This window comes from Mus musculus, chromosome 9 (assembly GCF_000001635.26).
Source record: "Mus musculus strain C57BL/6J chromosome 9, GRCm38.p6 C57BL/6J".
Lineage (NCBI taxonomy): Eukaryota > Metazoa > Chordata > Mammalia > Rodentia > Muridae > Mus > Mus musculus.
In genome coordinates this window covers 118,458,350-118,486,159 of record NC_000075.6, presented here as the reverse complement: position 1 = coordinate 118,486,159, position 27,810 = coordinate 118,458,350, and the positions used below count along the sequence as shown (strand labels likewise).

At 45.6% G+C, this 27,810-nt stretch overlaps 1 protein-coding gene, 1 long non-coding RNA gene and 1 pseudogene across 7 annotated transcripts in view; 2 read left to right on the top strand and 1 right to left on the bottom strand.

Annotated features, from left to right (window-relative positions):
- Window positions 1-27: 27 nt before the first annotated feature.
- On the bottom strand, window positions 28-7,974 carry Eomes (eomesodermin). 3 transcript variants are annotated; one of them, NM_010136.3, is made up of 6 exons: window positions 6,614-7,971; window positions 5,539-5,693; window positions 4,774-4,895; window positions 4,013-4,171; window positions 3,866-3,927; window positions 28-1,886 (listed from the first exon to the last, which is right to left on the bottom strand). In NM_010136.3, exons 1-6 carry the CDS (start codon window positions 7,498-7,500, stop codon window positions 1,148-1,150), a joined length of 2,124 nt encoding a protein of 707 aa, NP_034266.2. In that variant the 5' UTR covers window positions 7,501-7,971; the 3' UTR covers window positions 28-1,147. The 3 variants fall into 3 exon arrangements, with proteins under 3 accessions (NP_034266.2, NP_001158261.1, XP_006512003.1); NM_001164789.1 differs by having other exon boundaries at window positions 28-1,829; XM_006511940.4 differs by having other exon boundaries at window positions 37-1,687; window positions 6,614-7,974.
- The window catches only part of Gm33408, a 31,492-nt gene continuing 11,109 nt past the window's right edge, over window positions 7,428-27,810 (top strand). For 2 of the 4 annotated variants that reach the window (XR_871338.1, XR_871341.1), the window contains exons 1-2: window positions 7,512-7,600; window positions 22,956-23,064. This is a non-coding gene — a long non-coding RNA (predicted gene, 33408). Of the gene's footprint in view, window positions 7,601-22,951; window positions 23,065-23,400; window positions 25,143-27,810 lie in introns of those variants that run through there. The other 2 variants (XR_871340.2, XR_003948267.1) reach the window with 2 other exon arrangements.
- On the top strand, window positions 19,096-19,217 carry Gm22479 (annotated as a pseudogene).

Below are 27,810 nucleotides of genomic sequence, written 5' to 3'. Positions count from 1 at the left end.
AAACAGTTAAATAAATAAAATCCATAGTACAGAAGACAGAGCTATACCTGGTCCCTTATTGAACCACATTTATTAAAAATGACTTATGACTGTACATAAAAATTCAGAATCTCTAAAAAGCCTATAGGAACTGTGACATCATACTGCAATTTTTTTTTTCACATTTACTGAAGGGGGAAGTGGGGATGACCAAGGAAAGAGGATTAAGCAGGGTTTTTCCTTAAGTGTGTAGAAGCAAGTACGGAGGCAGCTGAGTACTTAGCGAAGTGGACAGAATATCTCCAAGATATGAATCCCTCCTCTTAACTGCAGTTGTGGTTTTGCAAATTCTTTACAACGCCAAAGCACCAAATTTACATTATTTTTATCTGATACCTAGGCAGTTGAATTTGTACAATATATTCCAGAATATTCTAAGGTGTCTAAACATACAATTGTACACTTAACTTCTCCCTTTCTTTCTGATCCTCCTGCCTTCTACAGGTCATCCCAGCCACACAGAGCCAGCCCTACAACAAATGGTTTATTCCAAAATTCTGCAAGGAATTGAAGGCAGTGAGTACTAGCTAGCCACTTAAACATCAGTTTGTTTGTTTGTTTGTTTTCCCCGCTTGACTCTCAGGCTCAGCCTCTATAGGCCCTGGCAGAAGATATCTGTGAAGAGCCCACTGTTAACTCAAGGTCCAACCCTTCTCTTCCCGAAGCAAAAATATTTTAACCCTCTGGGCTGCTGTTTGCTTAAAGATTTATGAGTAGAAATAAGAGCCAAAGTTTGTTTTGTTTTGTTTTTTTCTGTCATGTTTTCTTGTCTTTGAAATTCATTTAATAGCACCGGGCACTCGTTCTTCATAGCCTGCTTTTTCTGAACATTTCTCGTTTCCCATAAATGAATCAATCCAGCACCTTGAACGACCTTTTCAGTTTTAAAAACACTCCTGCGTCCTCCAGTCACTTTAAAACCAATGCTAGGTCTGCTTCAGTTTAGTTACCTGCGGCCGTGGCAAAGCTTTGGCGCCTTCTCTCAGAGAATTGCACAAAACAGGATACATCAAAGGTGGAAGGCAAAAGTCTTTTTGGTAACCTAGGCAAAGAACACAACAAAACACCACCAGGTCCATCTGGAAAGGTTAAAGGTTAAAATAATGCTCTAGGGACTTGTGTAAAAAGCATAATAAGCCCCCATGCCTTTGGAGGTGTCTTTACTGTACTCTTCAGTGTTAATGTCCTCACACTTTATGGGGGGCGAGTTTCCATTGCTGGGGGTGCTGGGAGACAGGCGCTTTCTCTTGCAAGCGCTGTTGTACACCCCGGAGTCGCTGGAGTCTAGAGACTTGATGGAGGGGGGAGTCTCTATCCAGGAGGAACTAATCTCTTCTTTAACTTTTTCCTTGGCAAGCTGATCTTCTGGGAAGACAGGTGGGCTCATTCTGGATGTCCATGGTAGTCCAGCTGCCATCTTCCTCTGATAAGCGCCACGGCCTCCCCACCCTGCCATAGCAGGGAAGGTCGGGTCAGGGTAATACCCCAGGGCATGGGATGTCTGCAGGGGCAAGGACTTAATACCATATGGGAGCAAGGTACTGGAAGTATATTCAGATTCATAAGAACCGATGTCTAGCTTGTTGGTCACAGGTTGCTGGACAGGCGTGACAAGCCACCGCTGGGGAGGGTTGGCCACCTCTTCGCTCTGTTGGGGTGAGAGGAGGCCGTTGGTCTGTGGCACGGTTCTCTCACCGTTATAATATCGGGCTTGAGGCAAAGTGTTGACAAAGGGCTCCGGGAAGAAGTTTTGAACGCCGTACCGACCTCCAGGGACAATCTGATGGGATCTAGGGGAATCCGTGGGAGATGGAGTTAACCTGTCATTTTCTGAAGCCGTGTACATGCTACAATATAAAGAGAGACACTTAAAAATAAAAAACAACCCTCACGTTGTCCCCAAACAAGCTGCCTCCCAGAAGCTAGAGAGTTGTGCTGCCGACTGTGAGAACAGAGTGGATTCCCCACCCCTTAAGAGGACACTTCCTCCAGGGGTCAGATATTTCCTATGGGAAACTGGGATCTGTGGCTATATCATGGGGTCGAAGGCGAGCCTCAACAGCATTGACACAGACAGGCCTGGGTGTCTCTCTGAAGCTCAACATAAATCAGAGGTGGCCGAGGCCTGTAATCCCGGTACTGGGGAGGTGGAAGCTGGAGGTCAGAGGTGAAAGGTCATTGGAGCTACAGAGCCGGTTTGAGTTTGATCACATGAGACCCTGTCTCAAAATAAATAAATATGGAAAATCTACTGTAGCAGTCTTCGAACACGAGGGACTAGAACAACCCTCCCTAATCAACGGGGCGGACGGAATGCAGGGCCGTGAGAGTCAAATGTTGTGAAAAACAGTATCCTTTCGGGGTTTTTTTCTCTTGTGACACGTAAGGAGGGGGAAAAAATCTGCTAGTGATGCTTTTTTAAAAGTTGGATCAGGAGCTGGAAGGTCAAGAACTGCTTTTGAGGAAGACTAGAGTTTGGTTGGAAGCACACACATCAGCTGACTGACAGCCACCTGTCACTCCTGCTCTAAGGGACCTGAAACCTTTGGCCTACTGGCACCCACATGCACATACCCACACAGAGACACAAATGTACATAATTAAAAATAAAACCTTTTTTAAAAAAATAAAAATTGGGCTGGAAGGTGTCAGCACCCACCTTTGATCCCAGCTTTCGGGGGCAGAGGCAGGTGGATCTGAGTTCTAGGCCATCCTGGTCTACAGAGAGAGTTCCAGGACAGCCAGGGCTACACACTGACTCAACATGGATAAACAATGACTCAAAACAGTAAAAAATAAATAAATAAATAGGTAAATAAATGTAAAAAGGGAAAGGGGTTAGCATTCCGTCTAAGCTCCGCCCCCACAGTTACCTGGCAACAGCCAGGTAGGCCTGGCCCACTGTAAAAGGGTCTCCTTGCCCCCTCCTCTCTCTCTTGCCTCTTGCTCACTTGTTCCTCCTCTCTCCCCATTCCCTTCCCTGCCTCTCTCCATGTGGTCATGGCCGGCCTCTACTTCTCTACTCTCTTCCTCTCTCTGCCTCTACTACCCTCTTAACCTCCCTCCCCATGCCCTAAATAAACTCTATTCTATACTATTCCATCTTGTGGCTGGTCCCTCAGGGTGCCGGGATGCCTCTACATGAGCCTGCTGAGACATCCCTTTCCCCCACACGTCACCACACCCCCATAGAATATATTCTTATATTTCTTTATCTTTTTATAATCACAACAAATGGACATAAGTAATGGAGATTCTAAAATAATTCAAATCCCTACTTAAGTGCAGAAAAGAAAAAAAAACTTCATGTTTAAGTCTTAAACATTCTTTAACTAAACCAGTTTTTTTTTTTTTTTTTTTTTTAATTGAAGCAAGAATGTTCGAGGCCAATATATGCAAAAACAGGGCTAGGGCTATAGCTCAATGGTAGAGTGCTTGTCTTGCACATACAAAGCCCTGAGTTCAATCTCCAGCATGTGTGTGTGTTTCAGAAAATTAAGCAGAAAAACAGGTAAGAAAAAAAAAATCCCAAATATAAAATGTCATACTAAATATGTCCTCAGGGAGATGATGACTCATTTCCTGTTAAAGGTGACCCAGCAAATGGGCTCGAAGATGAAACTCCATTGACCAAATGATTGTCTAGCTCACACAAAGCCTGGGTGTGGCAGCCCATGCTGGTGAGCTCGGGGCTAGGGGGACTGAGGCAGAAAGATCCTAAATTCAAGGTCACGTCAACTTCACAGCAAGTTGCAGGCAGCCTGGAGTCTTTTACTCTTGTCTCTTAGAGGGAGATGACCCGTGCTCGAAGAAAAGCAGTACTTACGAATCGTAGTTGTCCCGGAAGCCTTTGGCGAAGGGGTTATGGTCGATCTTTAGCTGGGTGATCTAGATAGGGGAGAAGAATAGTAACTGAGTGCTTTATCTCAATAGACCTAACTTGAGAGGCTCCTGTGGCTCACGGGGCACTCACATCCGTGTTTTGGTAGGCCGTCACAGCGATGAACTGTGTCTCTGAGAAGGTGAAGGTCTGAGTCTTGGAAGGTTCATTCAAGTCCTCCACACCGTCCTCTGTCACTTCCACGATGTGCAGCCTCGGTTGGTATTTGTGCAGAGACTGCAACACTATCATCTGGGGATAGAGAAAAGAGAGACTTTCATAGGTCTCAAAAGTAGATTTTTAACAGACTGTACATTTTGAGACAGGACTTCTGTTTGCTCCCTACTACAGCTTTCTTTTTTGTTTTTGAGGGGGATTTTCTTTGTTTATTTGGTTTTATTAAAGATTCTGTTTTAAGATTTAAGATCCTCGGGATTAACAATTTCGACTTAAAGTCCTAACTCTGATTCTGGAATGTCAGAGCACATCTGTAACCGCAGCATCTGAGACTGAGAAGTAAGAGGGTCAGCAGTTCAAGGCCAGCCCGAGCTAGGTATACAAGACCCACTCCCCAAGATAAGAAACAAACAAACAAACAAACAAACAACAACCAAAACAAAAACAGAGTGTCTGTGTATTTGATAGATACTCTTTCCTTTTGGCTCCCCAAGTCCCCCCCTAAAATTTGATGTTTCTATGCATAGTAGTAAGAAAGTACAAATGACACAGGTAAATACATAAATTTAAAATTGAGCAAAGTCACAACTGTAAATACTTAGCTAAGCACAGTGACAAAAGGATGAGCTGTCCAAGAGACCCCGACCAGAAGACACAGGCTTTTCCAGTCTCCCTACCTGTGTGTTGTTGTTGTTTGCACCTTTGTTATTGGTGAGTTTTAACTTCCCAAAGGAAATCTCCTGCCTCATCCAGTGGGAGCCAGTGTTAGGAGATTCTGGGTGAACGTACATCTTATTGCCTAAGAGGAAAAGGAAAGGAAACATAAGCAAATGAAAGGAGACAGCCTTCACCCAGGCAGGTTGGAGAGGATGTCTGTTAGCTAGGCTTGGGTTTGCTGTAGCAACCTCCTCCTGGGAGGTCAGTCGACTGAAATCAGTGGATCCCAGCGGGACTCCAGTCACTCCCCCGGGCCAGGGTGCATCCAGCCTTCCTTAATCATGGTATTCCAATCACCAGCCTCTCCAAACTTAAAAAACAGAGTTGAGAGGAGAGAGGATGGTTCTTGATTGTTGGTCTGAGACCTTAAGCTGGAGGGGAAGTGCCTCATCGAGTCCTTAACTTTTATAGATTAAGTTAAAGGTGGCCTGGGCTTTCTCAAGAGAATTCTAAAATGCCAGGATCATTTACCAGGAACTTTCCCCAAACCCAGAACTTCACTTGGCTATTCATTTCTCAAACATAGCCCTCATAGGGTCAAGGTCAAGGTTTGATATATAATGAGAAACAAGAAAAAGGACGGAGTAAATTTCTCCCCAGCAGCAGAAGGCAGCACATGCTAACATCCCCATGCCCCAGGTTGGGGTGACATGCTTGATTTAAATGTGGCCGGTCCAACACTGAGGCTCCGACCTCTTCCCGGTCCAGGCCCCCTCTCTCCTCACCCTGCATGTTATTGTCCGCTTTGCCGCAGGTCACCCACTTGCCCCCCTGGAAGCGCCAGTGGTTAGGGTCGGCCAGAACCACTTCCACGAAAACATTGTAGTGGGCGGTGGGGTTGAGTCCGTTTATGTTGAAGCTCAAGAAAGGAAACATGCGCCTGTGCAAAGAACAGAACCAGAGGAAATTATTTAAGTAGCGGCTCTGGTCCCTCCCGGACACATGGGGGGTCTGCAATAAACAGCAAACAAACAAAAATGGCTACTACGGCCTGAAACTAAGAAAATGGTTTTAAATTGACATATTTATTTGGAACAGCCTCCAAATCAGTATTTTCCCTAATTCGCGTGCTTCTTTTCTGAGACATCCATCTATTTTCAGGTATCTACTAGGTTTCTTTCTGAAATGTCTAAAATTATTTTTAAAGACATAGGTGACTGAGAACATTAGGCCGGAGCGCGCCTTCTTGCACTCTCTCTCTCTCTCTCTCTCTCTCTCTCTCTCAACGAGCCCTCTTTGGGTCCCTGTCTCCCAATATCCACTCCTCACTTCCTCAAGAAGTAGCTGATGACAATTTGAAGGTGTGCCTGAACTTTCTGGTCCCTTCCCCGCAAGCAGAGCCCCCTCCCCCAAACATCTGGCTCCAAAAACTGTCTACCTAGTCACCAGCTCAAACCGACTTCTTTCTGCTCTTCTTACAGAAGAGCCCCACCAAACCAAGGAGCTTTAAAAAGCTTCTTTTCAAACACTTGTGCGCAGGCCGCAGCCAGCTCCAGCTAGCCCTCTTTCGCTATGCAGCCCACAAATCGCCTGCTGCAAACCCAGGAGCCAGCGGGTCACGTAGATCTGCCCTCAAGGGTTCATTCCCAAATTTCCATCTCCGCCTCCTCCTCCTCCCAGTCAATCCCGGTGAAGGTGACTAGAGAGGAGAGTAACGTGGGCTCGGAGCCCAAGCTACAGGTGTGCCTTAGGAAGTAAGGGACACGACTTTGGAGATATGATGTACCACTTAAACACCCTAAGCAGAGCCCGCAGTGTGCGGACAACCAGGCGCCTGGGGTCCCTCCACCCTGCACTCACCTGCCCTGTTTGGTGATGATCATCTCAGTTTGGTGCCGGTGGAATTTGAGCCATAGGGGCCGGTTGCACAGGTAGACGTGGGCGCGGAAGCCGGAGCCAGGCACCCCTAGGCCCCCCAATCCTCCACAAGACCCGGCCGCTGAGGTTCCGGCGTATGGCCCGTAGAGCGGAGAACCCTGGCCGTAGGGATAGGCGCCAGGACCGCCGGCACCACCGCCGCTGCTACCAGCGCCGCTCCCCGAACCCGCAGCGGGGCCGAACTGCGCCCTCGCGGGCGGGCACACGGCGGCGGGGAATCCACCGGGGGGCAGCATGGAGCCGTAGGGGTAGCGCGCGCCATTGGACGCGGGGTACACGGGTCCGTGGGCTGCTCCGGCCGCCGCCGGGTACTGGAAGAGCGAGCAGGGCGCGGCGAGCTCGGAGCCCTGCGGTCCCGGCGACGGGAGGTAGTAGCGCTCGGAGCTCAGGCTGTCCATGGAGTAGCGCGCGGTGGCCGCGGCGGTGGCGGCGGAGGGCAGCTCCTCCTCCGCGCACGGGGAGCCCTTGCGGCCGTCCGGGGGCCCGGGCTTGGCCACCGCCGAGGTGCTCCCGAAGGTGTCCCCAGCGTCCGCGTCACTGAGCATGGCCGCGGGGGCCCCCGCGCCGGCGCCTGCGGGTTCTGCGCTCCCCGCCTGGCACGGGAGACTGCCCGGAAACTTCTTGGACGCTTTGTCTAAGTCCAGCCTCTGGGGCGAGGGGGCAGCACCGGGGAGGAGGCTGACGCTCCCTCCGCCTCCCCCTCCTCCTCCGCCTCCTCCTCCTCCTCCTCCGCGAGCACTCTCCAGCGAGTAGAAGTGCGCGCCGGGCAGGTTCACCGAGCTCACCAGGAGCTGCTCTCCCAACTGCATGCTTTAGCGAATCGCAGACGGCAACCGGCTGCCTCCTCGCCTCCCGCGGCCTGGTTATAAAGGCCAGTTGGGGGAGCCAGCGCCCTCTTCCGAGGGGAAGGTAATGTCCCCTTCCTCCCTCGCCTAGGCTACCCACCTGCGGACCTGCGGGGCGGCTTCAGCGCGCGCCCAATTTAGCGTCCTTCCCTCAAGGGAACAAACTCGGGATTGTAGGTGCCCCTTTCCTTCCGCAAGAAAACAAACCCCGGGTTGTAGGTGTCTCTCTCCTTCCTTCCTTCCTTCCTTCCTTCCTTCCTTCCTTCCTTCCTTCCTTCCTTCCTTCTTTTCTTCCTTCCCTCCTTGTCTAACCTCTCAGGACCCCTACACTCACACTAAGGAAGAAGAGGACTTAGCTCTGAGTTCCCATTTAGCAACCAGCCATTTCCTCTCGGCTGGCTCTGCTAAACTCTAGGCATACTTGACCGCTTGGAAACTTGTGAGCGGTGGTTGGCTGCTTATATATGTGCGGCCAGGGAGGGGCTTCGCAGCCCCATGGCTAGGGGACTTTGCTATTGGCTGTTAGAGGTGACACTAATTCAATTAAGTATTTATTAATTGGATCGGGTCGCCTGCGAGTTTCATTTTCTCTTAGCTTATTTGGCTGTTATTGCTGGTTTGGTGTTTCTTTAAGCGTCTTTGGGAGAACTATATCCCACTGAGAATCAATCCTGGTGTACCCGGTGGCTCTATGGCGCCGGAGAAACGGGTTTGAAGTCTGCGAACATGGTCTACCCACGGCATAGGAATCATTCCTGAGTTCGGGTCTAGTTTGGCAGGTCCCAGAGGCCCGTGAAGGCGTCTTTACAAGCTCCCTGCTCGCAGGAAGGCTCAGGTCCCCGGGGGTGCAAATCTAGGGGAGGGCTGGAGAGCGACCCGAAGTCTCTGCGCACACCCTCCTTCTGACTTCCTGGCCTTCAGCACACAGGAACCGCTTTTTGTCCTGTCCCATCTTTTAGCGTAAAGACTTGGTGGAGAGAAACCTCGCGTTCAGTTTTTGGGATTCCAGAGATGGCAAAAGGATTCCGCGTCTGAATCAGAGACTCCAGCTTCTAGCTTCTGAAGTGGGCTTCTGAAGACCCAACATGAGCCTGACCGGACGAACCAAACACTCAGTATTACAACCGCGCTAAAACACCGGCTTCCCCGAGGCCGTCACTTTCATTACTCAGAATTCCCTCTGCTCGGTTTTTTCTAAACACTGGATGTTTCCTACCTCCCCCAGCCCCCGCTTTCGCCAACATCTTTGGTGGGGACTGACACTAAGACACAAAGGTTCCCTAGCAGCTGTGCAGTTAAGATTCCCTGCGCCTCTCTGCGGCACAATACAGAAGGCAGAATAATTAGTGAAATAATCAGTTTGATATTGAATTAAGCTCCTTTGCTCCAGCTGCCTGTTTTTCCCCCCTGCGTTTCCGCAAACAGTCAAGGACGGGGCCGTCATATTTTATTGTTTTATTATTACAGAAGGGGGAACACGTTTCGTTGACGATGAGAAGCCTGTACATTCTCCTCTAATAAGCAATTACGGACGCCTGCAGTAGTCGCTCCAGGAGCGCATTTTCCGGTCGAGATGTAGGGACTCTGCTTCCCCCAACCCAATGCGATCACACGGGAAACTTTTGCCGAGAACAGATGAGGTGGCCGCGGGATCTGCTAAGCGCTCAGACGCCAGCAGCAGATCCGCGCGAAGCTTTCCAACCTGGGTCCAAACCCCGCGAATCACGAACGTGGGCACGCCCGTGTTAGGGAGTGGAGCGATCCTTCATGGACTTGGATGCTGTGTGGGGTTTTGATAGAATAGCGTAGTGGGTCTTGGGCGCTCGCAAAGCTTTTCAAGTGTTTTGGAACAACAACCTTGTCAATTTTGGCTCAGAGAACTCGGGCTGACATCCTGCGCGATCAGTCCAGAGATCCCAGCTCCGATTTGGTCTCGGGCTCCGTCCCGCATGTTTTTGTTTTGTTTTGATGCAGCGAAGCCTTTGGGATTAATTTTTATTCCCCTCAAAGGGTGCGAGATATTGAACGTGAGGATTCCACAAGGGGGATGCGAGTTCCAAGAAAAGGGCCTCACTGCGCTGGGGACTCAACCTGGAGTCTTCGTTAGCCTGGCCCTGAGCTGCAGGATGTCTGAGGGAGATGTAGGTGTGAGACTGAATCTCACGTTATCTGCAGATGGGGTGACTGAAGTTATATGTCAGTTTTGTATTATAACACAGCCAGAAGTAAGGTCCCTTCAAAATACTTTGAAGAGACCGGGGAAACGCTGGCGTGGCACAGTGCCACACAGGCAACGGGCACCGTTCAGACCCACTCTGGCGCAAGTAACTCAGACCAGCTGTCTCCCTAACCACATCAGAATCGGGTTCATTCTATCCTACCCCTAGAGCAAGCTCATGAAGGAAGGCGCATAGGTTCGTTTCTAGTGCCATCAAATTATTAACTCGGTGTAATTCAATCTGTGTAACTAGAATTTGAACGGATTCCTGGAACCCCACCTCAGTAAATACACTTTCATCCGATTTCTGACACATTTTACAGAAATAAAGATAAATCCAAAAAGAATCAAAAACAAGAGCGCTAGGAAAGTCTTTTGGGACCTGGGATTTTTGAGATATGGGAAGTTTATTAGGGTTAACATTAGTGTTGTTAGGACGCATTAGTGTAACTGTCAGATCGTGAAGACTTTCCCTTTAAAATGGTGAAAAGCACCGTTTCAACTAAACATATTTTTCCTAGCTTCATAGAGACAAAAAAATCAAATATTTTATGTTAATTAACTTACATTTTATTACTGATACTTCTGGACTACATTAGTCCCAAGTTCTGGAACACGGTGGAGGACAAATCTATGATTTTCTACTTGGGATGGGCTTTTTTTTTTTTTCCTGGCTCATTAATACTTATAGAGAAAGAGAGATAAAAATCAATGTTTTCTGGTGTCTCAGGCACACTTTAAAATCCAAGACCTCTTTTCCAGAAGTAAGAAGAGAAAACAAAGCGAGGGCACATGTCAGGCAGCACCTCCTGTAGCCTGGGTGCACAAACAGCAGGACCTTCCATGCTGTATGCTGTTTGATTTCAATTACACCCCAAGCTTCATGAAATCCAAGCGAGACATTTATTGAAAGGTGCCTGGTTTTCCGTGGCTTAACGGACAGTGATACATTGAACAAAAACATCAACAGTGGGGAGGAGATCCCTGGCAGTACCAGACCCCAGCTGTGGCTGGGTTAATTCAAATAGCTCTTTGCAGCCTGAGATGGGGCAAGCAGGAACCTCTGGAAGCTGAAGGAAGCCAAGGCCAAGTCTAGGTGTGAGCATATTAAAGACCTTGCACTTGTTCCAAACAATACCAACTTTGTACCACCAGATCACATCTTGGTGATGATACCATCTTGGCCTGTGGTCTCTTGTCTTTTCTTCTTATAGGTAACCCATAGCAATGCTTGAATTTGTTAAAAGTAAAACTAAGAGGCTTTGGGGACCACAGCAATATCATGTGTAACATACACACACACTCACTCACACACACACACACACACACGCGCGCGCGCGCGCACGTGCACGTGGCATAAATAAATTTCAAAGGAGAATTATAGATCAGTGCAATGATATATAGGTTAGAGCCCATCCACTCCCCATCCCCCAGACAACCAAGGGGGCCCATATAAATGCCCCAATAAATTCTATTATTTTCACCCTCACTAAAAATGTGTTATCAAAACATGGTCCATGTTATTCAAACACTTTGTAAATTCTGAACAGGCTTGCTGCATGCTCTCCTTTTAACCCTAGGAAAACATTCCAACATTAACGGGTCACCAGCACTTTGCCTGGACTCTGGAAAAATGTCAATGGGTTTTTTGTGGCAAGTTGGTCCTTTTACTATTTATCTATGGCCCTCTCTTTGTTGATGTTACATTTTATTTCACCATCTCAGGTTCACTGTTTGGCCCTTTGTTCTCTGATGGCCAGATCTGCTACTTCTGCCCTGTTTCCCAGAGGGAGAGGGAGCTTTCTCTACTGCAAGCTGGCCTGCCTGCCTGCCTGCCTGCCTGCCTGCCTGCCTGCCTGCCCTGCCTTCCTTCCTTCCTTCCTTCCTTCCTTCCTTCCTTCCTCCCATCCTTCCTCTCCGTATCCCCCTTTTTCCCTTCTAGAAAATGTCCTACAAAATAAACATTTTAACAAGGACAAGCCATCCTTGCGAGAGCTCACCCAGACAACTTCACTTTTGTGAGGATATATTTAAGGTTTTTCCTATTGGGACATTGATATAAATGGATAGCTTTGCTTAAAAACAAAACATTAGTATACATATTGAGGTAGATCACTCATATGTATATATGTATGTATATATGTATGTATATGTATATATATCTTCATACACACATATGCATGCATGCATACATATATACATACATACATACATACATACATACATACATACATACATACATAATTAAAAGGAGGCCAGAGGCCATGAATTTGAGAGGGGGATACCTGGGTGGGGTTAGAGGGAGGAAAGGGAGAGAAGAAAGTGATGTGATCATATTTATTTTTAAAAATAAAAATAAATAAATCTCCAGACCTACAACTGTGTGCAGCAAAGGATTATGATAAATTCACTTATCCTTTTCAAACAAAAATAAGCAAGTGAAATTGTTACCTTCGCTGGTATAATTGTGTGGAGGTATGAAGAGGAGGGAGACTCCTGGAATGAAAGTTAACTCATATGTTGAAATTTGCTTTTTACAAATAACTTTTCCTATGGTATAGCATGGTATGGTGTAGTATATATTTATAGTACATATAGTCTATATACTATATTACATATACTATATATACTATATATAGTATATAATACACTATGTATTACCCTTACCTTACCCTTACTATATATCATATTATATATTGTATATAGTATATATAGTATCTAGTATATATAGTATATATTATATATAGTAAATATAGCACATATAGTATATATAACATATATACTATAGTATTTAGCATCGTATAGTATAGTCAAGAATCTCTGACAGGAGGTCTATAATCTTCATTTACATTTCTTATGAAAGTTTGTATTGTTGTTGATTTTGGTTTTTTTGTTTTGTTTTGGTTTTTTTTGAGACAGGGTTTCTCTGTATAGCCCTGGCCATCCTGGAAATCACTGTGTAGACCAGGCTGGCCTGGAACTCAGAAATCTGCCTGTCTCTGCCTCCGCCTCCCCAGTGCTGGGATTAAAGGTGTGCACCACCACTGCCCAGCTGTTCTTTTCTTTAACTGTAAGTGAATTTCAAGATTTAGTTGCTGCTCAGTTATCACATCTTCCCTCGTCATCCTGTTTTAGGAGAACTTTTTTTTTTTTTTTTTCAAGACAGGGTTTCTCTGTGTAGCCCTGGCTGTCCTGGAACTCACTCTGTAGACCAGGCTGGCCTCCAACTCAGAAATCTGCCTGCCACTGCCTTCTGAGTGCTGGGATTAAAGGCGTGCGCCACCACGCCCAACTTAGGAGAGCTTTTATTCACACAAATAAGAGAAACCATGTGAGGTGAAAAACCAAAATGCTCTCAGCAAATGCATTGTTTGAGTGTTTGGTTGATTATTGCAACCCTAAGGTAGGGGAGCTGTGTGAACCCCATATGTCCCCCTTACTCTGCTTCCTCGATCCGCCTGGCACTTGCTTGGTGCTCACCTGTCAAGGGAAAGAGAGCCACTCCATCTGAACTGGAATAACTAGCAGAGCTCCAGCCAGGCCCTCTGCTGTAAGCAGGAGGACTCAAGTGAGATTATGGTGGGGACTTTTGTACTTAGAACAAGAAAACAAACCCTTCCAAATTAGTAGGCGTGACACTTGCACCCTATTTAGACTTAAAGATAAAAACTATTTTTAAAAGACCCTTTCTACCCTCAAAGACTACACATGTGCTTCTGCATGCCCTTTTTTTTTTTAAATGTATTTCAGTGCTAATATTTCCTGTAGGAAAAATAGAGGGGGGGGGGCAGATATTGCTGGAATTATTATAGTGTTGATTGTTAAGAGCACTATCTTGTCTCCAGGTACAAATACCAGTGCCCATCACTGGGAGAGTAGGCAGAGCTTTGGAAATGCTCCTTCACAAGTCTCTCCTGGCACAGGTTCTCAGGATGCCTCTGCACATTGGGTACCCACCCACTCCCGTTCCATTGAACCAAGGCTCCAAATGACATGGGCAGAGAGAATCTTTATCCAGGCCCCGAGCTAGAAATGGAAAGAGGGTAAGTCTGTGTTGGAGGCAAAGACTTGATAGAAATACCCGGCCCTCAGATAACCAAGGAAGAGAGAGAGAGAGAGAGAGAGAGAGAGAGAGAGAGAGAGAGAGAGAGAGACAGAGAGACAGAGAGACAGAGAGAGAGACACAGAGAGAGAGAGAGAGACAGAGAGAGAGAGAGAGAGAGAGAGAGAACACGAACCAGTTCACAGGGGAAAAAACAAAACAAAAACCAAAACCCAACAAACGCAAAGATTGTTCTTGAATCTTTTTTTCCTTTCTAGACTCTTAAGACAAAGCATTTCAGATATGTGTGGCTCTGAGGAAGCTCCTTAAATAATCCACAAGCGCCTCACTGGGCCCATGGTAGTGCTGGCCTTTAATCCCAGCACTCCTGACTCCTGAGGCAGAGGCAGGCAGATCAGGCCAGTCTGGTTTACAGAGGGAGTTCCAGGACAACCAGAGAAACCCTTTCTTGAAAAACCAAACCAAACCGAAGAAACCTAAAGACCCCAAGGACCTCTCAATTCCCCTGTACTGATAAGGCAGAAACAGCACACAGTGAGAACAACAGCCCAAAGGAAGACTCTGTTATTTCCCATTAGACAGACACCCAGCCTTTCTTTTCTTTTTCCCCTTCTTGCTAAGACAGGAGCTGAGGCTAAGTGAAACTAATCAAGCCCCAGTTTGTTTCTTCCCAGGGACCCCCAGTCTGGTGGGGGGCGGGGAGAGGTCAAAGGCAACAGGAAGCATGAGTAACTCTGAAGTGTAGAAGGGCATCCCCAGCTGGTCTAGCCCCTCCCTTCCATTTCTGGGATGGAGGGCAGGAATTCTGAGACCTCTCTAGGGAGCAAGGCTAGGAAGATGCACTTCAAAGGGAGGCAATGGTCTGGGGCCCAAACCCTGGCATTGCCTTCCGTCTACTCAAAAGGTCATTAGCATTCTGTTTTTCCCAGGGCCTCCTCCCACCCCACCCAAACCGGGGACTTTACTTCAGGAAATGGGGCCTTAAGATTAGGGTTTCTTCTCCACCTATTGGTTACAGGCCAGACCTGGAAGAGGTTGAGAAATGGGAAGCTTGGGGTGAATGCTGGCTTCAGAATGAACCCAGGAGAGGATGTGCAAAAATTCTCCTACTGGATCACCTCCCTGTGAGTTCCTGTGAACCTTGGAGGTAGCATCCTCAAAAGGAGACGGGCAGCGCGGATCTACTTATGGCCAGGGTGGCCAGAAGTCTCTGTAGGGCCTGGAAAGGTGCATGGGAAGGCATCCACCCAGGGATGAGGAAAGACACACAGGGAAGGAGCACTCAGGTCATCCCAGAGCACTCTGCACACAGCGGGGGACTGACTTCCCAAATGCACAAGAAAGAAAGTCAGTGTAGCTGCCCACTGTAGGTGCCCGGCCTCCCTGCAGCATCTTTGATATAAGGTCCCTGGTGGTCACTGACTGCATTTCATACATGAGCCATCATGCTTGCTTAGACCCGTGAGGGGAACCTGTGTGCTCAGTGTACAGCTGGAAAGGGCAGCAGAGAAAGTAGGTCTGCAAGGTCTGGGCTGGGAGAGCCTCAGAGGAGGGGTTAAATGGGCAGAAATGCCATGGAGTGTGAGTCCTTGGGCTTGGGAACATGGGGATGTAGCTTTGGGAGAAAACAAACTGACAACATTCGGTGCCCACTCTTTATTTTGTAGCCACCCTGGCCCCATTTTGATATAGCACTGGGATGGAATCCAGGGTCTCCTGCATCCTGGCAAGCATTCTGTCAAGTAAGCTATATCCCCAAGTCCCACCGCCCATTCTTTGGGAAGATCTGCAACCCATAGCTATGTATGTATGTATGTATGTATGTATGTATGTATGTATGTATGTATGTATGTATGTGTATTTTGTCAGGATCTCACTATGTAGCCCAGATTAGCCTGCGACTCCAGATATCTCTCTGCCCCCTCAAATACTTGGATTACAGATGTGACACAACAATGATGGGCCTATAACTCCAGTTTATCCCAAGTAGAAATAACTCTATCATGAGGGGACTGCTCAGCCAGCTGGAGCTACTAGGCAAAGGTCTTGGCAAACCTTCTCCTATGAAGTCTCTCCTTTTACCTGTGTCAGACACCTTCATCATTTCATGCACAAGAGACTCTGTTTCATGGGTAAAGAAGCTGAGGGGAGGTGACATGATGTGACCAACTGAAGGGTGTGTAACCTGTGAGTAGCAAGGCCAGGTGGAACCGGAAGCTAGGGAGACATCTTTGCTTTTCCTTCAAACTCTGAAGCCCTTAACAGAAACAAAGGAACCCACAAAAAAAGAAAGAAATGAAGGAAGGAGAAAAGAAAGAAAGAGAGAGAGGGAGGAGAGGGAAGGAAGGAAGGAAGGAAGGAAGGAAGGAAGGAAGGACGGATGGACGGACTAGAGGAGGCCTGGAGATATTTTGTGGGGCATTTGCAATGGGTGCTGTATGGAGGCAATAGCCAGCTCACTCTCTGACCCACCCTTCCTCAACGTTCCTTCTCTCTTCACTCTCCCAAATGGGGGTCCCCACCTCTGACCCCAAGGCTTGCTCCTAGGCTAGGGTTTGCTTGGGGATCTTGAGATGCCACTTCCAGTTTCTTAGCCTGATCTGACAGCAGGAAACCAGAGGCTGTCCTTTGCCCTGTTCCTGGGATTCTGCAGTTGGTATGAATCCCACCCCCCACCCCCTCCCCACGCGCGCGCGCGCACACACACACACACACACACACAAAATGCAGGGAAGCACACATAGAGCACAGAGGCATAGAAGCTGTTAAGCCAGTTCCTTTCCGCACTAGCAGGGCTCCGGGTTGGACAACCAGCTCTTTCTCCCGTCTGAGCCAGCAGTGTGTGGTATGGGGGCGGTGGGTTAATTACAGCCTTGGGCTTCCAGCGCATAAGTCCACTGTGCAGAACGGTGACCAGACCCACGACTTACATCTTGGACCACACACCAATATTGGAGCACGCCTTTTACCATGCCTACACAAACGCCCGCCTAGCTCAGATTATCTGGCTGGAAAAGTCATGAGAAACAGAACCCTGACTATCTCAGTGAAGTGGTTTTTTTTTTGGTTTTGTTTTTGTTTTGTTTTTCCTGCCTCCATGGCAGATGGTAACTAGACGTCTTGGAGTTCACAACAGTAGGAGGACACGCTAACAAAAATACAATGTTATACGTAGTAACACGTTAATTAAACATAAATTTAATATATACTTAAAATGTTCTTGGCAATATTTGGCAGAAGTTTCTTCCTTTTTTTCCCTTTTCTCCTTCTTCCCCTCCTCTCCCCCTTCTTCTTTTTTCTGTTTTTCTCTTTCATTTTTGTCGCCTGGTCACTGCTTTTCCCAGTGTCAAGAACCTAGGCAAACAGGATCATTTCCGATCGTGTTTCCTTTCTGAGGCTACCTGTATACAGGACAAGGGCGGGCCTGAACTGTCCCCACCCATCCGATTGCTTTATCCGCACCTTGTGTCAGTTTTCACTTAAAAAAACATCTTCTAGTTGGAGCTTGGGAAGGCCAGCGCGTTTGCATATCTAAGCATGTAATTAGAAGCGCTTTAAAGGTTTAGTAACGGAAGGAGAAAGAACATGATCAAAATAGGTTGTGTGTAAACGTTTTTAATTAAACAAAATTCTGTATTGGCTCGATGATTTGATAGCTCCGGGTGCAGCTGCGCATCCAAGTTGTAGTCCTATCCTGAATGCTGCGCGAAGCTCCCGGAGATGCCAGCTTAGAGCTTACTCAAGGCGCTGCGCCCCACTTGCCCAGAGCGCACAGAATCCCCACCCGGATCTCACTGTAGGAGTTTCCCTTTAGAAGAGAAAACCCTCTGAGACCCCCAGAAGCTGGTAAACAAGGTCTGGGACTAGGTCCTGAGCTCCCAACGCTGGTAGAGGAGGAGCTATCTGCTAGACAGCACCCCCCACCCCCAAACTGCCCCAGCTCACATCAAAGCGGAGAGCCTGGAAGAGACCTTTAACAGTATTAACATCCCGCTGGGCTTGGCTGCTGGGGGTTGAAGTGGTGAGCCGGTCCTAGGAGAGGCCAGCAAATTTGTAAATCCCACCCCAAATCCTTTTGAGAGATGGAACACTCTATGCATTTTAACCTATGGAGTAGCGTATGTGCCGGCCATCGTGGGGTGCCAGAGTGCATACTGCATGGTAGCAAGGTCAGGCCCAGGTCCTGGGGGAAGCTGGTGGGAGTTACAAATAGTTTCAAGTCCACCGATGAGAGAACCGAAGAACATAGTCAAACAGGGTAATATTATTAATATAATATTATTAATATTAATATTAATATAGTAATATACAGGCTGTATATTATTAAAATAATCTGTAGTTATTAAAAGTCCCGGTGCTTGGGGACCACTCAAGAACAATTAAAACAGAATTTCTGTGGATGAGACCCAGGTACTTGGTTTTGCTTTTATTTTTTTAATAAAGATTATAACTTGCATTGGAGTTGAAGGTGGGTTAAGTTTATGGGTTTTATGGGGGAGGCCTGTCGGTAGAGTTGACCTGGGGAAGGGGAGGTAACTGCGGGAGAAAGCCTGAAAGAGTTCCTGGCCCAGCCTGCATTTGTTGGTAATCTAGTATTGACAAAAGAATGAGAAAGAGGGATTTTCTTATTTACTAATTTATTTTTATTTTTAAGACAAGGCCTCAGGTAGATCAGGCTGGCCTCCAGCTCATTATGCAGTCAAAGATGACCTTGGACGCCTGATCTTCCTCCCTCCACATTCAGAGTAACAAGATAAATAACACCTGTATAGAGCCACCCTATTGAAACGTCTTACTTCATGCCATTAGCATATGATAATAACAATGTCTAAGTTTGGATTTTCAACGAGTTTGTTTATAGCCACGGGAAAAGTATTATTCACTCCGATGTGAAGTGCTATTTTTATTATTATTTTATGTGTAGCACGAGTGCTTTGTCTTCATGTATGTCTGTGTATTATATCCTGTGGGTCACATCCCCTGAACTGGAGTCAGAGAGGCTTGTGAGCTGCCATGTGGGTGCTGGGAATTGAATGGCGTCCTCTGGAAGTGCAGCCAGCATGGTCTTCACCTCTGAGCCATCTCTCATATCATGTTTATAGTATTACTTCTCTCTTAGTCCTGGGGCAAAGGGATCCTCGTTTGCATTTCTGAACCTTCATGAGCATCCATCCTACTGAAGTTTATTGAGAGGTCCTTGGCTATAATACAGAGCTGCATTTTGTCGGGCATTGCAAACATCTCCTCTCACTTTATTATTTGTCTTTTGACTTAATGAAGCTTTGCACGGTGGCAGTATTGTAGCCAATGAGAGTTATCCAAGGTACAATTATTGCTAATTAAAATTTTGACATGTTGGAATTTAAGTTAATATTTATGTTTACAGATATGCGTTGTCTGTGTAATGGCATAATGAAAATGGGTAGTATTGTTAAAATATTTGATAACATTATACAAATCATTGTTGAAATCCTTTATAAAGAAATATTCAAGCTGAGCTTGGTGCAATGTGCCTGTCACCCAGCATGTGGAAGGCTGATGCGGGAGAATTGTAAGGGTGGGGTTAGCCTGGACTACAAAATACAAGTTTAAGACCAAGTCTGACTCCAAAAGAAGTCATCAAATTTCTCTTTTCTTACCAAAACAGTTAAGGAAGTAATGTTTCGTTTTTTGATCACTGGGAAGAAAATTAAACTTAGCGTCAAAAATCTGATTATTTCAAACAATAACCACTTAAAATTTATTAAAAAGATGTACTGCCCTCCCTTCCTTGTATGTAGTGCATGGGTATGTGTGTATTGTATGCCTCTCTGTGTGTGTGTGTGTGTGTATGATGCTTATGTATGTGTGTGCCTGTGTATGTGTGTGCAGAATCCAGAAGAAGACAATTTAACTCCCCAGCTGGTGGCTCTAAGAGGTGCCACCATTGGAATGTGGTTAGATTATGAGAGATGAGCCTTCATGAATGTGATAAATACTCCCAAAAAGGAGGTCCGAGGGAGTCTACTGGTCCCTACTACCACACTGAGAAGCAGGAAGACAGTATCCAAATCATCTAACAAGAACTAGCCTGTGCAAGATGTTGCATCTTCCAACACCTGAAGCTTAGACTTCTCAGGCTCTGGAACTGCCAGAAATAAACTTCTGATGTTTAAATGCCTCCCACCCCCAATCTGTGGCACGTTGTTATACCTGAGTGGACTAAGACACCAAAGATGAGACAGGTTGTAGAGTACAGAGGCCTAAAATATCTTCGTGGTTGGATCCAATTTAAATCTTATACAATGTGAGGAATGATCTAGAAGGTCAACGGGCTACACCCAAGAGAGACTGACTCAAGCAGCTTTTGACAGTCTGGTGGCAAAGGGAGCGAAGGCGCTTCCTAGTTTCATAGATGTAACATTGCCCCCATGGGGTCTCTGAACACACTGTGACAAGTCTGGAGGGCATGACCTGCTCTCCCCATTGACTCAGTCCAGTGACATCAGAGAACAGTGACAGGCAGGCGAGGATTATTGTCTCTGTCACCATACTCTTCCTCTCCCTGTTGCGTTGGCCCCTTAAAGGGATGGAGAAGAGACTTGAACAGGCTCAGGACTTCTCAGCTTTCTGGCTCTGAGAGAGCATCCTCTAGCATCCAGGGAGGGCTTCCTTTTCTTTCTGTAATTGTGTTTGTCTTTCCAGAGATGAGGTATGGCTATGCTGCCCAGACTCGCTTTGAACCCATATGCTGAAACAGTTCTCTAGCCTCTGCTTCTAGAGTTAAGAAGGGATAATTCTAACTTACAATGGCATTCTGAGCTGTCATGATTACATTTAATTGTGAATTATGAAGCTTGACTATGTTTTCTAATTTTAAATTTATGCAACCCATCATCTATCTGCATATTTCTCTATCTCATTATCTTCCTATTATCTATCTTCTATCTGTCATATCTATCTATCTATCATCTATCTATTGTCTATCAACCTATCATCTATCTTCTATCAATCAATCTTCTATCAATCAATTGACCTTTTATCAATCTATCATCTATCTATCTTCTATCAATTTATCTATCATCAATCTATCTTCCATCTATCTGTCAATCTACTATCTATTTTCTATCTAGTATTATCAATCTAATCTATCAATACATAGCCATCACCTATCTACTATCTATCAATCTATCAATCAATCAATCTATCTATCTATCTATCTATCTATCTATCTATCATCTACCTTCAATCTATCATCTATTTATCTATCTATCTATCATCTATCTCTATCTATCTATCTGTCTGTCTGTCTGTCTGTCTATCATCAACCTAATCTATCTATTAATACATATCTTTCATCTATCTATCTATCTATCTATCTATCTATCTATCTATCAATCATCTATCAATCCATTGTCTCTCTATCATCTAGTATCAGTTTTCCTATCATCTACCTGCCTACCTATCTATCCTCAGAGTTATGAGAACTAACATGAGCTGACTATTTTCATCCAGGGCAGAGATAAATTGCACAATGAGTACATTTCAGTGACAGACTTGGAGACCTAAGTAAAGGCGTTTTCTGACCAGAGACCGTATGTTCCCCCAGAGCCTCTCACTATTTAGGCTTTTAAACCACAATCAGTTAGAATTGTGTAGTTTACAGCTAAAACATGCTGATGTGTTAATTTTCCCAGAGATTTTGCTTAATAAAGCTAATTAGACGTCTTATGATAATCTATAGTACTAGTTTCACTTCTTGACATTTAACATTGACATTTCCTAATGGCTGAGTCGCGTATCAATGGAACAGAAATAGTCATTTGTCAAAGCATTTTAATTTTAGTAACTAGCAGGAAAGGACTAAGATACATGAGAAGATACGAAATATTTTAACGTCACTAAGAAATAAGAAGGAAGGCAGTGTGGAGTTGCCTCTGCCTTACCTAAGAGGGCTATACACAGAATGAGTGATTATTCACATTTACACGACATGTTTTAGCTTGTTGTCATTCCCAGTTTTGAAGGGTTTATCATTGACAGATGGTAGCTAATGCAGCCTTCTCCCCCTGCCTATTGAGAAGAGGAAACCTTTGCCAAGACTTTACAATGTAAAAACCATTCCTGGTTCCTAAAGGGCAGAAATGAATCACTTTCTTTTTGGAACAAGTTGAGGATGCCCCAGAAATACCAACAACATTGTCTATGTGCCAGGGTGCTAGCATTCAAAGATGAGTGTGTGTGCATGTCTGTGTGTGTGTATATGTGTGTGTGTGTGTGTGTGTGTGTGTATGTATATAATGTGTGTGGGATGGTGGGTGGAGAGAGAAAGAGAGAGAGAGAGAGAGAGAGAGAGAAATAGAATATTTTCTTGTTTGTCACCATGAAAGGGAGCGCTGCTTGGCTACCTGTGCCTTACAGCAGGAGGCAACCCTCCTCATGTCTTCCCACCAGAGTCAAGGACATTGAAAGCCTCTCTTTGGAACAAATTTTACAACATGACCCTGTTACTGCTCTTAGTAGAAGAAGTGGTCATTTAGTTTATGGTGAAAGACCAAAACAGTTCAGTTTGTTCTTTTTTAATTTATTAATGCATTTTGTTATTTTATAATTTCATACATGTACATTGTCTATTTTGGTCCCTCTCCCTTCCCTCTGATGCCCCCCCCAATAGCCTCTCCCCTTTATTTCCCCACACAGACCTCTAACAGCCTCTCTCCCTATAATGTTTCCCCTGTTTAGCTTAAGCTTATATTTTGGTTTTCCTTTGAAAGAAAGAAGGAAAGAAAGAAAGAAAGAAAGAAAGAAAGAAAGAAAGAAAGAAAGAAAGAAAGAAAGTATCACCTTCAGATTTTTTTTTCTTGTGGCAACACATTTCAGTTTGGTATTAGACATTTATTTATTTTGAAAATGATTATTTTTTGAGATCATGTCTTACTCTGTATTATTATTATTATTATCACTATTACTATTATACTTTGAGATAGGGGCTCACTACATAGTATTGGCTGGCTTGGAACTTTCCATGAAGACCAGACTGGCCTCTAACCCACAGAGGTCCACTTGCTTCTGCCTCCTGAGGGCTGGGATTGAAGGTGTGCACCACCACGCCTGGAGAGATTTTTACTCTTTTTTTCCTCTATTTCCTTTTTGAGGCAGGGTTTCGAATATCCCGGGCTGGCCTTGAACTACGAAGCTGAGGAGGCCCTTGAGCTCCTTCTCCTCTCATTCTCCCCCTGCATCGACTTCCTCAGCGTTGGGACTACAGGTACTATGTCTTCAGATTTTTTTTTTTTCTAATTCATGTAGGGTTGCCTTTTCCATAAGCATATGTGACATATGCTTTATATCTACAACTAAATTCTAAGCTGTATCCCTGTCTTAATTTGTTTTCAGTTGCTGTGATAAATACCATGCCTGAAAGCAACTTGGGAAGGAAAGGGTTAATGTCACCTTACCGTTTATAGTCTCCCATCAAGGGAGGGCGGGGCAGGAACTCAAGGCAGGAAGGTGGAGGCAGGAACTGAAGCAGTGGCCATGGTAGGGTGCTGCCTTCTGGCTCCCTCCTCATGGTTTGCTCAGTTTGATTTCTTACACTACCCAGGACCACCTGCTCATGGGTAGCACCATCCACAGTGAACTGGATCCCTCCACATCAATCATTAATTAAGATGACAATTTCTCCGCACACCGATCTGATGGAGGCGTTTTCTGAACTGAGGCTCCTGGAGATGACTCAAGATTGTGCCAGGTTGACAAAAACAACTGAGGGGTGCAAACCCATAACCTAGAACCATTCCATCTCTGCATACAGGGAAACTCTGTGAACACTAATCATGAGAGTCATGTATTTCTTAGAAATTAGTCCTAATAAGAAAGTAGGTTATTAATCAAATAGGATAATGGAAAAGTCCATAAGATAGTCATGAATCATTCTCTCCCCACAATCATTCTTAAGGTACTCCCCATTTTAGCATCTCAGTCTTGCCTCATTTCCTCCTCCTCCTCCTCCTCCTCCTCCTCCTCCTCCTCCTTTGACCCCTAACAATGCTATGGATTGAACCAAGGGCTTCATGCACGCTAAGCAAGAGCTCTACCACTGAGCTATTAGCCCTCCACAGCGGTGCCAGAGCTGCAAACCTGACTCAACATCTCCCTGGTCCTTTTAAAAAGTAGCACCTGTAATTAAAAACCCTAATTGGACCAGTGCAAGGCTCTGTGCTGAGAATACCCATGACAACACGAAGCGGGGCCCTCGTGCTTTTGAACACACATTGTCAAAGAGCTCTGTAGCCAGCCCGGCTTCCCTAAGAGTTTTCTTCTGTTCATCTGCTAGTCTCGGGAAATTCACCATGGACCCAGCAGAAAGGGAGAATGGGGAAGAGCAGAAGGCTCACATTTGTGCCTTAAGTAAATCCTTTCTAAATCATCAAGAGACTGTGGGACTGGCCACAGAGAGATTTCATCAGGGTTTTTATACAACTAAAATCAATCCATCCACTTTATCTGCTTTGAACAAACTGGGGCTGCAGCAAGAAATGTCACTAGGAGTTAGAGCTGCATGGAAACCTTCAAGGTGTCAACTGACCACATTCGTAGGTGTAGAAATGGTACATGGGCACACCACAGACTCACAGTGATTTACTTTTTTAAAATCGGCAACAAATGGACTTAAGAATCTACAAGGGAATAAAAATATCATGAGAGCCAAGCTGAGTTGAAGCAGGGTAACTCAAAAATCAATATGTTGCTTTTAAACTCTTAAAGGGAGACCCAGGAGGGCTGCACTCATTTTGTCCTCCCGAGCGACACTCCTCAGAGGATGGGGGGGAAAGTGGTAAGTGCGTCCCAGACTTCAGCCTGGACGGTTGCTACCAACAAGCCACTTGTTAGAATTCTCAGCTTCAGTTTCCTGGCGAGTAACTTTTTAATTGTTCTGTTATCTGATGCTGGTTTTAAAAGAATGTCACAATGTGCATTCTATAGGTGAGAGTTTGCATGTCCACTTGGTGGCTAAGGGGATGGAATAAAGGGAAGAGTCCTCTTCTTAGATGCACTCGGCAATCAGGGCACTAAAAATGGCACCCGTTGCAGCTCAGCTGAGCTTTGGGGAGGGTTAGGGATTAGAACCTGCTGATATGAACTCAAACTCTCTTACGTCCTTCGTACCTTGGGAAGGAGAGACATAATGCGTAATCCTGTAAAGTATTCTCCTGGTGTCTTCAATAGATGCAAATGGTAAACTGAGGAGTGTCGCGCCCACCTAGTCCAGCAAGGAAGACACAACACGGTTGGATTCTTCTCAACAGCTTTATTACAGGAACGCCTCGATGCTGCAGGGACCCCGGGCACCCAGGGAGGACTGCTTATATACACCCCAGCACTGGGGAGGGCTATGTGTCCTCCTGGGATTGGTCGGCCTGTCGACACTTCATTAGCATGCACCCACTCGGGAGGGGTTGGCGCCAAGTACGCAGGCGCAGTAAGGTTGTTTATGGCCATGGTTTAACCAAAACCTGGCGCCATATTTTAGGCTTCGGCTGCCTACAGAGAAGGGCAAGTGATTGGGACTTTCTTTCTTTCTTTCTTTCTTTCTTTCTTTCTTTCTTTCTTTCTTTCTTTCTTTCTTTCTTTCTTCCTTCCTTCCTTCCTTCCTTCCTTCCTTCCTTCCTTTCTTTCTTTAATTATTTTTATTTTATATTTTATTTTTTTGGTTTTTTGAGACAGGGTTTCTCTGTATAGCCCTGGCTGTCCTGGAACTCACTCTGTAGACCAGGCTGGCCTCAAACTCAGAAATCCGCCTGTCTCTGCCTCCCAAGTGATGGGATTAAAGGAGTGCACCACCACCGCCCAGTTGGGGCTTTCTTTAAGGAGGAAGCTGTGGAAGGTTTTCCCCCAATGGGGTGATATTGATGTCCCTTAAAGATCCTATTTAAAGCAAATGTCAGATGATGACTGCAGCCATTAGGAAACACAGATGCAGGTCTTGATGCAGAGTGAAGAGTCTTTCAATGTCATTCTTCATTCATCGTCTGGCCTGTGAGCTCGCACCCCATGCTGCTGCTGCCTAAGCCATTTCCTAGCAAAGACAGGAAGAGACAACCTCACAGGCCATTTTCTTTCATGTATATGTGTACATGTTTTTGTGTTTATGATGTGTTGGTATGTGTGAGCATGTTTGTGTACTGTGGGTGTGGTGTGCACATGCATGTGCATGAGTATACATGTGTACACACACATGTGGAGGCCAGCATTCAGCCTTGGATGATGCTTTTCAGTCTCTGTTTGTTTGTTTGTTTTGAATCAGAATTTCTCACTGGCCTAGAGCTCTCCAAGTAGGTTAATCTGGTTGACCAGTAAAGCCCCAACTATCCTCTTGTCTCTGCCTCCTGAACATGTACCACCACACCTACCTGCTTTAACATGGATTGTGAGGATTAAACTCAGGTCCTCATGCCCGCACAGCAAGCACTTTCCAAGTAAGCCATCGTCCCACTCCCCAGTTCTCTCCCTTCTTGTTGATAAGTGTCTTAGTTAGGGATTTTACTGCTGTGGACAGACACCATGACCAAGGCAAGTCTTATAAGGACAACATTTAATTGGGGCTGGCTTACAGGTTCAGATATTCAGTCCATTATCATCAAGGTAGGTACATGGCAGCATCCAGGCAGGCATGGTGCAGGAGGAGCTGAGAGTTCTACATCTTCATCTGAAGGCTGCTAGTGGAATACTGACTTCCAGGCAGCTAGGATGAGGGTCTTAAAGTCCACACCCACAGTGATACACCTAGTCCAACAGGGCCACACCTTCTAATAGTGCCAGTCCCTGGGCTGAGCACATACAAACCATAATGATGAGAGAAATATTGGAAGGAACGTGTGAAATAAACACAATGGAAGATGAATAAGGTAGACACAACACAAATGCCATGCACATATAAGTGTAGCTCTTATGCGATCAGAGAGGCAGGACTAGTGGTTATGAATGCTTGTTTTCTGTGAACACTGCACGGTGTCACTGGAGTCCACAGATGCACCATAGCTGATCCGTCTGCCGGTGGAAGAATTATAGAGCATGGCGGGTGGCGGGGAGAGTTAACTAAGTGGTCCCAACTACAGCAGAAACCAGAGCCGCCTGGAGTCCTCTTGCTCTGCACCATGGAAACTCATTCAGTATTTCATATGGGGCATCAGGAGAGGGAGGAGGAAGCCGGGATCATCTGCTCTCAGAGTGGGGCAGCAATTCCTGTCTTACCAGGGAAGATTCCATTTCACTGAGAAGCTGAACAGTTAATTACTCAGTACATCATGCCACTAAAGTCAACATACACAAATATTCCAAGTGAGGATGCACTGAATAAAGTAGAATATGGGGGACTCACGTGGGTCTTTGGAAAAGGATAAGCATAGATATGAGTGTGTACAGATACGTGTATACGAGTGTGCACACATACACACACACACACACACATGTGCATTTTCCTCATGTTTGAAGCCAAAGCTATTTCCACTATAGCAATTTTATTATTAGTGATCATTGTTATTATTTAATTATGGCAAACAGCATTATAATAGATGAATTTCTGCCCTTAATAGAATTTACATTGTATGGGGGGGGTGGTGAGATGGCTCAGTGCAGAAAAGGCACTTGCCACCGAACTGACAACCTGAGTTTGATCTCGGGACTCACACAGTGGAAAGAAAGAAAGGACTCTAGTAAACTCTCCTCTGACCTCCAAGCATGTGATACGGCACTGTTCACACACACACACACACACACACACACACACACACACACACTAAAATGTAATTTAAAAATTTAAAAATAATTTACATTATAGTTTGGAGAAAAAAAAAAACAACAAATAAGATGGCAGAGAAATACCCAGGCTGTGTCTAATTTCTCCTATCCACTTTATAGTTAGTTTAATTATTTTATATTTATTTTTTACACATTGTTTTAAATACTTGAAAACAATAAAATACAAATAAATAGATGTGGATATATTTAGATA